The sequence below is a fragment of the Schistocerca cancellata genome, chromosome 11 (assembly GCF_023864275.1).
Source record: "Schistocerca cancellata isolate TAMUIC-IGC-003103 chromosome 11, iqSchCanc2.1, whole genome shotgun sequence".
Lineage (NCBI taxonomy): Eukaryota > Metazoa > Arthropoda > Insecta > Orthoptera > Acrididae > Schistocerca > Schistocerca cancellata.
The window spans coordinates 19,433,558-19,449,444 of NC_064636.1; the positions used below are offsets into that span (position 1 = coordinate 19,433,558).

General features: G+C 40.9%; 1 protein-coding gene across 1 annotated transcript in view; it reads left to right on the forward strand.

Annotated features, from left to right (window-relative positions):
- LOC126108838 (uncharacterized) overlaps positions 1-15,887 on the forward strand; it is a 238,034-nt gene that overhangs the window by 192,675 nt on the left and 29,472 nt on the right. Inside the window, exons 19-21 of the mRNA XM_049914201.1 lie at positions 1,772-2,100; positions 7,396-7,502; positions 13,927-14,243. Of these exons, the coding sequence (XP_049770158.1) occupies positions 1,772-2,100; positions 7,396-7,502; positions 13,927-14,243 (753 nt within the window). The remainder of the gene's footprint in view (positions 1-1,771; positions 2,101-7,395; positions 7,503-13,926; positions 14,244-15,887) is intronic.

The following is a 15,887-nucleotide window of genomic DNA, read 5'->3' on the forward strand; positions in this document are numbered from 1 at the left end:
TATACGGGGCAGGTCCACATCGAGAAATAATATTGAGAAGTGCACGAGATAGAGAACACAAAAGTGGTGGAAAAGAAGAAGAAATTTTCCAAAGAACAGAGACAGCAGATTAGCTGACGCGTGAAAAATTACCGGCAAAGCAAAGGGGAGGGAAATCTGGTCCTAAGTAGGCTGATTAACAAAAATTACATTATCTGTGATCGTGTAATCAATAAAAGTATTTTGTGACACTACAAAAGAAAATGTTGCAATTAGAAGGATCACGTGACAGAAGCAGTAAGACGGGAAGTATACAGTGATCTGAATAAAGAAAAGAGAGACTAAGTGAAAAGATGAGAATGTTGAAGAAAAATATTGGAGCAGATTCGAAGAACTGAAATAGGCACGTGGTCTTTCTAGTTGGCTAAAATGGAAAAGAAGGGGCATAACGAACAGATTTTTTTTTTTTTTTTTTTTTTTTTATTCAGTACAAAATATTTTCTGAGTATGATGTTCTAATGGATAATGAACTGGACACACTATCTCAGTTGTTGGTTCGGCACTGGATAGTGCTGGGGATTTTTCATCACTTCAGTCTCTCCAGAGTGGTGCCAGGTCAACTCTTGAAGTGCTGTCAAATTAATGGCAGGGATCTTCTGTGGGGTAAAAGGCAGCTGGGACCACCACTGCCACGGTGTAGGGAAAGCGCACTCTTCCTGCGATCTGGCCAATAGCCTAGTCGTGTGCTTGCACCACAGACCTTGCCTTTCCAATAGATTTTAATCCTCCGGAAATGACTTCTAAAACAAACTACATGCTTATGGAGTATCATCATCTCAGTTGTTGACTGGATTTGTAATTTCTTGTCACTGAGGTCACAGTTTGTAGTAATTGACAGAAAGTTATCGAGCATAACGGGAGTGATATCTGGCGTTCCCCGAGGAAGCGTTATAGGCTCTCTGCTGTTACTAATCTATGTAAACGACTTAGGAGACACTGACAGAAGCCTTGTAGATAGTTTGCAGATGTTTCTGTCATTTAGCTCGTACTAAAGTCATGGAAGATCGGAACCAGTTGCGAAGTTGTGTAGGCGAGATATCGGTATGGCTATTGACCCTAAACAACAAAACTAAACGAAATCTGCTAAATTTTCGTTACACGGTAAATCGCACAAATCTGAAGGCTGCCAATTCGACTAAACACCTGGGGATAACAATTACGAATAACTTAAGCTGAAATGAGGGGAAAGCAAATCGAGAATCTGCAGCCAGTCTACTAAAGAGACAGCTGGTGTATTGTTTTGCAGTAAGAGGTCCGTGTCAGATGGTATTGATGAAGGACATTGAAAAAGTTTGAAGGAGGGCAGCTCGTAGTGTATTATCGCAAAATAGAGGAGAGAGTGTCACAGGTACGATACGTGAATTTGGGTACCAGTCCTTAGAAACATGTTTCTCATTGCGGCAACATCTTTTCCTGAAATTTTAATCACCAGTTCTCTCCTCAGAATGTGAAAATATTTAATTGGCATCCACCTACATAGGGAGGAATGGTCATTGTAACAAAGTGAGAAAAATAGGAGCTCGCACAGAAAGGTTTAAGTGTCTATTTTTCCCACAATTCAGTGAACCCTCTGCCTGAAACTTCATTGTGGGTTCCCGAGTAGTCGTGTGGTGTAGTTGTAGGCTGTATCAAATTATGTCTGTCAGAACTGTCAAAATTGGCAACCCTAGAATAAATTTGTGACATTAGTGACATTGCACTACAAAAGTGCACGTGGCTAAATTCCCTGCAGGCACATCTTGGAGTGCGGCGGGGACACCATGTGGCTTTCGAGTCCGGGTGGGACGGGAGCCAGTGGCGGAGGTAATGGCGGGCGGAGACGACGCAAGTGGCGCACGTTCGGCAGCAGGAGGCGTCGCGGCGGAGGCGGGGCCGGCCGAGGCGGGTACCGGCGGAGTGCGCCTGCAACTCCCACGCAGTCGGGGGCAGGCGTGGGCCACCGCGGGAGCTCGCACTCTGGCAGCGGACGGCACTTCTTGAGTGGACACCACCATCGCAACCGACACAACCGCCACTTACAACACCAGCACCACCGACACCTGCACCGCAAGGCTGGCGATGGTGAGTATTGCACAAGTCAAATGACAGACGTACAATCCGTGCTGGTAAAACACCACACACACTCACACACATAGCATCACGTCACAACTGCACCAAAAGATAGATGTCGTAAGAACAAGCATAAATGTGAAACAGTGTGGAAGAACGAGCAGCAGATTTTAGCTAGCAAACAGTGTTCGAAAAAATTCAAAGAAATAAATTTTATATCTGAGTTAGGGATCAAACATATATCCCCATATTGATAATGTCTCCCCATATTGATATTGTCTCTACATAACAGGGATAACAAAAAAGTTTATATATCAAAATTGTTTGCTTCCATTCCTCCCAAGTTAATCTCGAACAAAAATTGCAGTCTATGTGATTTGTGTGTGTGTGTGTGTGGGGGGGGGGGGGGGGGGGGGGGGGGGGGGGGGGGGCTGGCTGAGTTCTTTGCATTCCCAAACTACGCCTTTCCAAACAAAATGTGGCAAGACTTCAGACGTGCTTTACCATTTTCTGCCATTTTACTAAATGCAACAGCACAAAAAGGAGGGATTGAGATATGTCTGTAATGTGAATGTGCCTTGAACTAGTACATTTTCATTGTTCACAAGTTCTAATACAAAAACCGCAAAAATGGCACTTCAGGTTTTCTGCTCATTTCAGCTCACGTCATAAATGGTGATCTTGCGCTGTATTGGTTTATGTTATCAAAATCCGCCTGTATTGCTGCTCACTCTCTCTGTCAGCTCACTTGTGTACATACTGAATAATAGAGGGTCTAAAACACTTCCCCTGGAAACTGCTGACAATGCCCTTGTCTCGGATGAACATTTGCCATTGAGGAAAATGTACTGGGTTCCATTATTTAAGAAGTATTAGAGTTACTCGTGTATCTGGGAACCTATTCTGTAACAATCTGCAGTGGGACACTGTGTCAGATGCTTTCCAGAAATCTAGGAATACTGAATCTACCTGTTGCCCCTTATCCACGGTTTGCTGGGTGTCACGCAAGAAAAAGACAAGCTGAGTTTTGCACAAGTGATGTTTTCTAAAATTGTGCTGATTCGTGGATGTAAGCTTGACAGTCTGTAAGAAATTTACTATATTCAACTGAGAATATGCCTAGAATTCTGCAGCAGACCAGTATTAAGGGTATTTGTTTGTAATTTTGTGGGACTGTTTTTTTTTTTACCTGTCTGATATACAGGAGCCATCTTCACTTTGTTCCAGTCGCTTGGGATTTGTGCTGGGTGATTCACAATAAATGTGAGCTAACTGAGGGGCCAGTGCCATAGAATATTCTCTGTAAAACTGAATTGTGATTCCACCTGCGCATGGTGACATATTTTTTTTCAACTCTCTCAGCTGCGTCTCTATGCCAGGGACACCTATTACTGTGTCTTCAATACAGGAGTTTCTGCACTGATCAAACGATCTTCCTGCGTGAATGGTTTTTTAAACGAGAAATTTGAAAATTCAACTTTCCTTTTGCTGTCATCTATTGCGACACCAGACTTATCGACAGGTGACAGGATAGAAACTGTAGATCCGCTTAGTGTTTTTTTTTGCAGAACCAGATTTTTCTTGTGTTCTCAGCAATATCTATTGCTGAGGTTTGATGGTGGAAGTTGTTGTACGCCTCACGCTTTCATCCTTTTACAGACTCACGAATCTCTAATAATTTTCGCTTGTTATCCTTTGTGTGTTCTTTTTCAAACTGAGAGTTCAACAGCGTCCGCTTCCTCAGCATTTTCTGAGTATTGTTACTAAACCACGGTAGATCTTTTCTGTGCCTAATCTGCTCATTCGGCGCATACTTCTCCATAGCACAATTTACGATCCTTTTAAACTTTGCCTTTAATTTCTCCATGTTCATCATGCTGAAACTAAGTTATGTCAATACATTGTCTAAGTTGGATGCTAACAACTGCTTATCTGCTCCTTGTAGCAAAAATACTCTCTAGGCCTTTTTGATGGATTTATTAACTTAAGTAACCATTATCACAGGATCACCACGATCACTACTCCTTCTATCTATGCTGACACTATTGATGAGCTTCGGCCTGTTTGTAGCTACAAGGTCTTGAAATATCTCCGTTGCATGTGGGATGTTGAACTAGCTGCTCAAGACAGTTTTTGGAAAACATATTTAAAAATACTTCACAAGTCTGTCTGTCCGTACCACCAGCAGTGAAACCATTGCCATCCCAGTCTTTGCTCGGCATATTAAAGTAGCCTCAAACTAATATTTCAGGATCTGTGTATTTCTGCACTACTGAGCATAGACTTTCTTGTAACGGTTCTAAAACTGTTACGGTGGAATCAGGTGGCTGGTAGAGACATCCAACAATTAACTTGATTTCCTGTAGACCTCTTACACACATCCAGATAACTTCACAGGCAGACTCAATTTTGGCATCATAAAGATGATATTTTTTGTCAATTGCAGTGAATCATCCCCCCCCTCCCCCGCCTCCCCCCTCCTCCCCCCCCCCCTCCACCCCTCCCCCCCCCTCCCTAGACACACACACACACACACACACACACACACACACACACACCCCATGACATGTAAACCGTCTCGTGTCTCTTTTGCCTCACCAAATATTCTTTTCTGCTTCATGCAGCCAATTCATTTTTTATGTTCTGGAGATGTGTTGGCTGCTCTGTGTTGCTATTCCTACTACTGTCAAGTTTGTCCTATTGGTAGGAGACGGTGTGTTGACTGCGCAACTTAGCCTGTCGACATACTCTCATTTGTTTACACGCTAGCTTTTGCAAAGTGTCATTATCTCATAAGTTTTCCACGTGTAAATGAAAGATAGATTGAAATAATTATCTGTGGCAGTTACTGAAAACAATTACCTGTGGCAGTGACTGACACAAATATTTATTTTATTTTTTATTGTCATAAACAGTTGTAGTTTCCTAACCGCAGTCCACTATGTATGACATTAGGTTTTTCACATGTAACATTATAGAACAAAGAAGTCTTACTACACAAGTACATTATGAAAACATTCAAATTATTATTGCATCAAAAAATTAGAAATTAGTCACATTACAGCAGCTATCATCATTTTGTAACTCAGTGTACTAGTGCAAAGTTAATTGAAGTGATATTTTCACAATGGAATATTATAATGCCCGAGTAAACTTTCAGTCCACGTGTGAAGACAGCTTTAGGAGGAATAGAAGTTAGGTGTTCCGTTTACTATTTTGACGTCTCAATACGAGTATCGATGACAGAAGGGGCGAAGAAGTGAAACGAATGAGAATGAAGGAAATAAGTGTGGGCCATAGAGCATCAGAGAGACCACTAATTGAGGTTTGCATTTTAGGACAATTGGATATGAAACCATCCCAGGTGTCTTTCACTTATTTAGTGAAAACCGGGAAACCTCATTTCATTAAAGAACCTAACTCCCATGTATAAAGTAGCTTCAAATGTCTGATTAATTTGGAAATGAGTTAATGTGTCGAGTATTTGACATTCAGCTTGTAAGTGGGGAAAATGTTTAAAAAGATCTGAAACTAAAGTTTCTCGGGGGTCCCTTAGTGTTCTCATTATGTAACACCGGACGAATAGAGTTGTTGTAATTTGCACTCCATTTTAAATAAAAGAAGGTTTTGAGATACCTGAATGTTGACGACACCTTGTCTCCTGAACGGTGTGAATTTTGCAGGTACATTCAATGATGTATGCAGATACTGTCTGCCAAGAGTTATTGATGAAGAAGTGATAAATCAAAATGTCGTGTCATTTTACTCCACGAACAGCAAAATAGGAGTAAGCGATAAAATTTTTTCCTTTGATAATTTTGTGTGGAAGTGTCAGCAGGAAAAATTTTTGAAAGGGTTTGACATTTTGTATATAGTATGATGGGCGCCCAGTCGTTGATACACCTATATCCACACTATGTCGCTCCAATATACGAAGCTTGTTAGCACTTGATGTAGAGAATTGGGTTTGCGCCATTAAATTGTATTGTAGTAGTTGTTGCTGCTGCTACTGGCTGGTTCACTGCTGTATCTTGATGTTAATGTTGGCTCTATATGTATTCGTCTTGGGGTAAAAAGATGAGGTCCCGTGTTGTTGATGTGCTTGTTGATAAAAAATGAACGACAGCATAAGTGAACTTCAACTATTTATTGGCGTGGTAGCCATCTTAACTCCGCTGACCATCCAAAGACGTTGTCACAGTACAGAGTAACACTTCTTTTACAACATCTTTGCATTGTTTTTCCACATAAGACAATAACATAACACTCTTTACAAAAGTTCTATCAAGACTGAGGTAACGAGGCTTCTTGCTACTTGTGTTCATAACCTTGTCAAAGTGCTACTAAGAAGAGGTGTGGTTTATAAGTCAGGCATCCATCTGGTATCGTAATTTGTGCAAAAAAGTTATTAATTTACACCGAGTGACATAATTTAACAGGTCATTAAAATGTCAGAACAATTCTTTGTTGCAAAAAGGCTGTTTTTCAAAGGTACATCTATTGACTTCTCTCATTTGCATACATAAGTAAATAATGTGAATTATTAAAAATTACAGTGGTTCTCGTTTAAAATAGATGTGTTTACGTGAATAGTGAGTGAAAACAGTCGTAGTGAATAAGTAGGTTTCACTCGGTAATTTTTATTTAAGGAGGTCCAAAATACGTAAGTTGACCAATATTATTCGTATTTCATATTAATTATTTCAGTTGAATATAGTGTTTTTACATAATGACATATGCTGTATCAGTGTTCAAGTGATGTTAACTCTTGTGTGGGTCAATTATTAATTATATTTTAATGGGTTGACTGTTTATGTAGACATGTTATGCAATCATTGCTAACATACACAATTATTTTCTATTATCATAATTGCTAGTTAAACTGGTTGAATTAGGAGGGTATCACATACTTTGTTCTAATAAAGCCTTTAATAGGTTCCGTTACAATGGTTTGTTGGAAGTTGCTGATAAGAGCTCTCTCGCTCTCAAATACTGGAAGAATAAAGTTTGGGTATTTGCATGCCATCAGTGATGCTGCCTCAAGAGACACACACAGTTTGTAACTGTAATGCTTGTCTTAATACATTGAACTTTTAACATACAAATATACTTCTTAATGAGTAGATTATGATACCACTTTAAATTTTTACATTTGGTTGATAATTACACAAAATATTGAAAAATCAAATTTTTGATGTCTGTGGAAGCTGGATGGAAAACTTGCAACTGGTTCTGGTTAGTGATATAGATAGTTTTATATCTGTGGGCTAATTACTTTAAAAATTAAATGTCGGCTATTTCTTTCAGGCGATACGATTCGTCGCATGCTCGCCAACCTCCCCGCGAAGAGATCCACTCGGAGGATGATACAGTTTGATGACATCAGGACGAGGACCCGTACCAACATTTTGATGGTGAGTTCTGTGCTACAGGTTTGGAGAGGTGCAGTGTACCCACAAGACCTCTCTCTCAACTTTTCAAAATTTTGTTTTCGGTACTGTCCTGTTTGTCTCAAAGCAGAAAGTTGTTCTCACTGCATTGGATCTCGGATATTGGATGCGACATATTACGTCTTTCTACGAGTAAACTAATCTGGATTATATATCTGACATTACATACATATTTTGATGTGTTTAAGCACAGTGCTGTGAAGGTTTTGTTCAAAATTTTCATTCGTTATTTGTATTTATTTGCACATTGTATTCTGTAAATCCCATCTTGAAGAAGAGCTGTGAGGTATGTGGAATAAAGCAAGTTACTCATTAACAGGCAGAAGTAGATGCTGCAGCTTCCTGCTGCAATGTATACTTACAACAAACTACTTTTAGTGCTAATCTGTTCTAACTGATAATTGTGACAATTATCTCTGTTGTGTTACATACATATCTAGGCAGTTAAGAAGCCACCTTGAGCAGAATTGTGTTCGTGAAGTGTAGTAAGAATTTAATGTTTTCCATTATCTCTCCTAACAATTTGCTCTTTTTGTATGATTTATGTCCTCTTAGTAAAGTATTTTGGTTACACCACTCTGTGCTATTTGGTTTTTGTGGATATGTTATACAGTGGAAACATTCTTATACTTTTCAAGGGACTTTTAAAAAATTGGTATAAAATGAGGAAAATGTAAAATAACCATTTAAATGCTATAAGATACACATACAGTACCCATTTTGCATTTTTGCAGTTTATGTATGACACATACACATTATAGGCATCAAAACATTTACCCGGGAGTTGTTTATTATCTAATGAAAGTTAACAAAATTTTGTACTATGTTCGGGCAGTGACGTAACTGGAACTGGTAACTGGCTGGGAATTTGATGTGTTTGATTAAATTTCACTCATAACTCATGTTTTTGGAAAGCTGCAACTGTGCCATTATTTACATAATGAAACAGTGCACAAGTTACACATTTTTTCATACTTACAAGGAGAGGTCCGCTGCGGTGGGATCGACTTTTTGAAACCGGGTATACAGTGAAACCTCTATATTATGTTTTTTAAGGGACCACAAATTCTGAACACTGTACGGAGGGAAACATAAAGAGGAAGCCTTTCAATTGATAATTATAAAAGTGGAGTCAAATTTTACTGAGGATACACTACAGAAAAACACAGTAAATGGTAAAAGTTAAAAAAGACTTAGCTGTAAACAATTACTTTAATAATGAATTTGTGAAATACAACTTCGGTCAAATTTTTGCAAAAATCCGTGAATTGGCACAACTTGAACATCACATACCTAGGATTTCTTGAAGTAGTCAACCAAACATGTTTGCTTCCTATTTCTTCTGGATTGTATCAGAACCATTTCTTGCTCCAAATGAGAAAGTTGTGCTATTGCTGTGTCGTCAAGTTTATGCGTCATCATAAACCAGTTTATGCGTCGTCATAGACCTGAATGTTTCAAATCCTTCAGCTGCCTTTGTATATGAGGGCACAGGCTCATCTTCCACCTCACTGTAACTTTTATTTTCGTTTCCATTTTCAGTTCTTCTCTCAGCAGTCAATTTCTCAACACTCAGCACTCCTGTAATTGCCTCATGATCATCTATGGTCTCAAACTCCTCATAAGTGACAGAATTATTGCATACTCCTACAATTCACATCCAACTTTTTCCACTGGCGCAACCATCTTGATCTCATAGAATCCTGCTTTCTTGACACAGTTTCTGATAATTTCAGCACTCACTTTTCTCCGTGAATACATTATCAAATTCATAGATTGTAAAATATCAAGCTTTAGCTGTGAGTTATATTGGCTTTCTTGCATCTATAGCATTCAAGGCCTTCATTACCAGAACTGTATTGTATTTAACCTTCAGGACACGTATTATCTTCAAGTCCATAGATTGCAGCTGGTTGGTGCAACTGGGTGGCAGGAAAACAGCTTTTACATGTCTCGGAAATGAAGTATTTCGGGGACGTGCCACCCATCTATCCACAAACAACAATACTCTTCTTGCAGCACTCCCATTTTTGCATCAAGTTCTCTAAGAAAATTTAAAAATATTTTGCTAGTCACCCATGCTTCAGTATTGTTTGTGTATTTGCACAGGGAGGTAGAAATGTGTAATTGGTCGACGTGAACCAGTCTGTGTTTTCGAACATACACACTTGGGGCTCACCTCAGGTGTATTGTGTAATAGGGGCACAGTGTTAAACACATTGTACAGATGTTCACCATTTGCTCACACGAAAAACAAAAAAGGGCCCCAACGAGACAAATGAGAATCAAGATTTGTGTCACATCTCAAGGTATTCGGGGTCTGACGCTGACGTGTGACCCACACTGAGCACGGCCTTTTGGAGCCTGTTAAAATCCACAGAATGGGAAACAAGTCATCTACACCAGTGGCTTAAATGCTGTTAAGAGGGAAATAATTGGTTAGGGATCAAAAAATGCGAGAGTTACAAATACACGTAGGAAATTGTTTTATAGAGAAATTGTTGTATAGATGAAATTTACTAAAGAGCAAAATGGAACAAATGAAAAAGTTCATATGGTGATTAAAATGATGTGACAAAGGAATGGAAATAAAAAATTACCTTTAAATCAATTAATTGAATAAAAATGATAAGTAATTTCAGAAAAGATTTTAAAAGGAAAATAAATTACTGCACTTCATGAGATATGAACCCATGACCACATGCATGTAAAGCCAATTATTCTGTCCACTGTACCACGCAAGTAGTGTATGTAACATGACTTTTCAAATGTTATTTAGCACCATGAAAAATTCCAAAATTTATTTGCGTCCGTCACTCACACCAAGATGAATGGCTGCAGAATGTGATACCTGGGATCTTAACCTACACTACGGTGTATAGGGTTTCAAAAAGTTGTCTCCACCACTGGGGGACCTGTCCTTGCTAGCACAATTCTTTGTGACATTTTATTCTCATTGTCAAATGCAAATATTTATGTAAGTATTTTGTATGGTGTTTTCCTACCTGTCTTGCACTGTAGTTGTCTTTTTGGGGTTATAAGGTATATTGTACCTCTGTATTATGCAGAAAACCACACACACACACACACACACACACACACACACACACACACACACAGTATCAGTGAAACAATACAAAAAATACTTACCTAAGTATTTGCAATTAAGAAAGAGAATAGATTCTTGAAACACATGCTAAGCGTGGAAAAAATATGAGGCCAGTGCAGTGTTTCATTACTTAAACCAGAAACATTTGAGCAACGCAAAGAGGTCAAAGGTGGCAGTGCTATAAGTAGCCGCACAACAGAATTTGTCACAAATGAAATTTTCACTCTGCATCAGCGTGTACACTGATGTGAAACTTCCTGACGTATTAAAACTGTGTGCCAGACCAGGACTGAAACTCGGGATCTTCATCTTTCACGGGCAGCTGCTCTACCGACCGAACCACTGAAGCACGACTCGTGACCTGTCCTCACAGCATCACTTCCGCCAGTAACTCGTCTCGCACCTTCTGAACTTAACAGGATCCCTGTCAGGGCAGGTTCTGAGTTGTGCTCGGATAGCTCAGTCAGTAGAGTAGCTGCTCGTGAAAGATGAAGATTCAGAGTTCGAGTCCTGGTCTGGCATACAGTTTTAATCTGCCAGGAATATTCAGCAAAATATGTGTTCGAGCAATGCAAAGGTGTCACGATCGTCACGAAGCTGTGCATGTGCAGTATAGCCCGTTTGAAAATGGTTGTGATTGGTCACGATATCTTTATTCGAACAAACCTAGTTACTCCTGTCAGCCACCGTGCCAAGTTGATCTCGGGAGTGGCAGAAGACAAAGCGACAATTGTTCAGACTTTTACCGGTTCATATGTGCCGAGTTGAGTGCCCTGGTGTCACGGAAGCTGACAGCAGAGTAATGTTTGTAAACAATATTTGAAGATCAGTGGTACACCAGCACCATTTTACGTCTATTACATTAAATTTTTCTTTTTTTTTTTCATAAAGTGTAAATTGCAGGAAAGTCACGAATATGTTAATGCAAAAATGCATGCAAATTTATATTACGGACATCGGAAATTCCACGGCACCAATAAAAATGTCGTAAACGGTGGGAAAACTTTAATTCCAGGAACGCGAAAGCAGTGTTACAATGTATAATGTGTGCTTTACTTATAGCCAAGCGAGGCAGCTTTTGATATCACTTTCCCGTTTACACTGACAAGCCAGAATGTTACGACCATCTGATGAACATCATTCTGGTCCACCTTTCAATTTCAGTACAAAAGTGATCGCGTGTGGCACAGATTCGACAGGTCCACGGTAGGTTTCTGTAGACATCTGACACTGGACATCTACAGGCAGGTCACACAATTCCCGTAGATCACGGGCCGGTGGTTCGTGGGTGCAGAGCTGGCAACCTGTACTGTTCCCGGTGTGTTATCGGATCTGGTGAATTCGGTGACAGAGATGTCATTGTCTGTTCGTTGTTGTGCTCTTCGAGTTACTGTAGCACGATTGTGGCCTCATGACACGGACAGTTCATTATTGTTGCAGGAGATGTGTCGTGTAAAGAAAAGCTCGCGGTCTGCGAATAGTGCTGACCTAGTCTACCGTATCTTCCTTCGCCGTCGGCGTTGTCGTTGTTACCGTGAGACACCGTTATACCAAGAGGAAAGGCGCGTCAATCTTAGAGCGTGAGATATGATGACCTTAAGCCATTGACAACACACAACGGTCACGGTAGCACCTGATTCCAGAATAGCTGCAGTAGCTAAGATCTACGAACTATCCCCTGTTGACCAGGTCCCCAAAACTTAACTCGTAACGAGATCCCTTCAAAGGAAATTGTCATAACGATCGTCTATAAAGGCTTCGTACAACGAGAAGAAATGTTACGGTTGATGGAATAATAACAGATACGACCAAACTGTCTTGTCTCTTCTGCTTTATTTAACATAACTTCGTTCACAGTTTCATTTCGCATTCACCACTCATTCACCGAAACCCTTTGATGAACAGTTTTGGTTGCTTAACACCAACAGTCAATGATAATGATACAGCTTTTCTCCTTTTTATAAATTGAAGCCCGCTCTCCGTGATATAATAAAAAAAAAAACGGTCTCAATACCGCGTCCCTTGTGAGATGCGAATAGACTTATCCCGGAATTGACCGCCCTGTAGGTGTACTCAGTTTAATGACCACACTTTGCTGTCCGCTATTTCGCGTAACTGAATGTCCTTTTGTTAGTCTGATTATACACTGTAGCTATTTAAAATTTGCCCCTATATTTTTCACAACGCACAATTAGCACTTTGTTACTTATTTGTTTTTTTTTCTAAGAGTAAACGGAAAAAAAGACGCCGTATCATGGGCTTAGTCGACATAAAGCAAAACACCTTAATATGGCCAATTTCACCTCTTCTTATAGGATCGGCTACCTTACTCATTAATTTACTACATATTGTTTCCAATAACTCTAAACAGGTATCGCTGTTATATTTTAATTGTATTCAAAAGCATGTTACTACTATTATGACCAAACAAATCGTCACAAATCGCGCGGCGTGGGTTTTTAATGATAACTTTACGCCATTCAATTAAATCGCACGGCGTGCGTTTTTAATGATAACTTTCCGCTATTCAATTTCCGTTACAGCTATCTTGACTCGTAATGTTACACTAGTCTGCTGTCGTTGTTACTTTGGAATCATGATTCACTTGGCACGGTGTTACCTGTATTGTAATTTGCACATAACTGACTTAACTGTTGCTTGTCAACGTTTGGTGGCACCTTCTGTTGACGTCTTTGTCTCCATTATCACACCTTTATCATTCTCACTGTCAGTAAAAATAAAAACATAAAAGCGAGTTGTTGCAGCTTCCCATGAAGGTATTTCACGCTATCACTTTCCGTGCTCACACTGTAAGGTAATGACGTGCACTGCTTTGTATCGGAATGCGACTGTAAATTTTTTATATGACCGAGTTGGCTCCCACGACCTTGCCGAGTAATACAGTCTTATTGCAGATGCTTGATGAAGGTATTTGAGGTCCGAAAATTGATCGATGTGGTATAAAAATTTTCAAAGAACACAGCTGAGTGTCCAAGTAAATTGAATAAGGAGAAGTGATTTCCAATAACGAGAGTGCACTTTAATGTTATATTGTGCAGTTTTTGTCAATTAACTGCCGAGGAATTTGCGGCAGTGGCGAGACACTCGACTCGTACGCCGGAGGGTGCCGGTTCGAACCCGTGTCTGGTCAACCGCATCTGTGTTTGAGACACGTCTGTGTTCTCCTCCGTCCTCAATCTGAGCTGGTGTTATGTCTGTGAAATACCCTTTATACGTACTGTTTATTAAACTGAGGTACACGTATTGTGAAATGTGCAGCAAGCTCACCTGAATCGCTACAAGCACCTGAACCGCCGCATCGTGACCAACGCGTCGTGCTCGTACGGTCTGCGGGTCGGCATCCAGACTCCGCCGTCGGTACCGTTGCCGTCGCCACCGCCGCCGCAGCCTGCCGCGAAAGAAGAGCGGCGGCGACCTGCGAACGTGGCGAGAGGGCAGCAGCCTCCGGCGTCTGCCCTGTGGGAAGCGGCTCGGTCCGGGTCGCCCCTCGCGAGGAGCACGACGCCTGCCGGCCGGCGCAGCCGCAGCCTGCTACTGCAGGACGCCGGAGCACCCAACGTCCACCGCCGTAGGAGGTAGGCTCCCCTCTCTGTGTGTCATCTGGCAGTGCGGTTCTTCTGCCGTGTGTCCCCTACCTTCTGCAAGTACCTGCACTTCACAGCACTTCGGTAGTGTTGCTGTGGAGTCCGTACATATTATGAAAAATGTGTGTGTGTGTGTGTGTGTGTGTGTGTGTGTGTGTGTGTGTGTGTGTGTGTGTGTGTGTGTGTGTGTGTGTTTTCCACATCTCTTCCTAAACCACTGGACCAATTTTGACCAAACAGGGTGCATACATCTCTTACTGCCAGGCAACAGTTGCTGTCTGGTTAAGAACCACTTACTTATCACAGTTCAGGAGATACGACATCACGAACAGTGAGATGCGTGAAAAACTGCCACATTATGCGTAATGATTAAATTTATTACTTCTTTGTCACTAGCTCCATTCACGACACATTTTGCAGTGTCCACGTATGCCGCCGAATGTACCTACAGAATCACACCGTCGCATGGCAGATGAATCGAGAGCTACATCTTCGTAAATACTGTGGTGCACGCAAAACTGCCAAACCGTGCACAACATTTAAATTCGTTACTTCTTTGCTCTAACGCAATGTATTTTGCAGACAATATCCCCAGATGCCACTAAATGTACCTACACAAATAAACCATCGTACGACACGCAGTTCGAGAGATGTGATGTCACAAACATTGAGATGCATGAAAAAGTGCCGCATAATGCGTGAAGCTTTAATACGTCTATTCCTTACTACTGAGACACTATTACAGTTCATCATCATCATCATCATCATCATCATCATTTAAGACTGATTATGCCTTTCAGCGTTCAGTCTGGAGCATAGCCCCCCTTATACGGTTCCTCCATGATCCCCTATTCAGTGCTAACTTTGGTGCCTCTTCTGATGTTAAACCTATTACTTCAAAATCATTCTTAACTGAATCCAGGTACCTTCTCCTCGGTCTGCCCCGACTCCTCCTACCCTCTACTGCTGAATCCATGAGTCTCTTGGGTAACCTTGCTTCTCCCATGCGTGTAAGATGACCCCACCATCTAAGCCTGTTCGCCCTGACTGCTACATCTATAGAGTTCATTCCCAGTTTTTCTTTGATTTCATCATTGTGGACACCCTCCTGCCATTGTTCCCATCTACTTGTACCTGCAATCATCCTAGCTACTTTCATATCCGTAACCTCAACCTTGTCGATAAGGTAGCCTGAATCCACCCAGCTTTCGCTCCCATACAACAAAGTTGGTCGAAAGATTGAACGGTGCACAGATAACTTAGTCTTGGTACTGACTTCCTTCTTGCAGAAGAGAGTAGATCGTAGCTGAGCGCTCACTGCATTAGCTTTGCTACACCTCGCTTCCAGTTCTTTCACTATGTTGCCGTCCTGTGAGAATATGCATCCTAAGTACTTGAAACCGTCCACCTGTTATAACTTTGTTCCTCCTATTTGGCACTCCATCCATTTATATTTCTTTCCCACTGACATTACTTTCATTTTGGAGATGCTAATCTTCATACCATAGTCCTTACATTTCCGATCTAGCTCTGAAATATTACTTTGCAAACTTTCAATCGAATCTGCCATCACAACTAAGTTATCCGCATATGCAAGACTGCTTATTTTGTGTTCACATATCTTAATCTCACCCC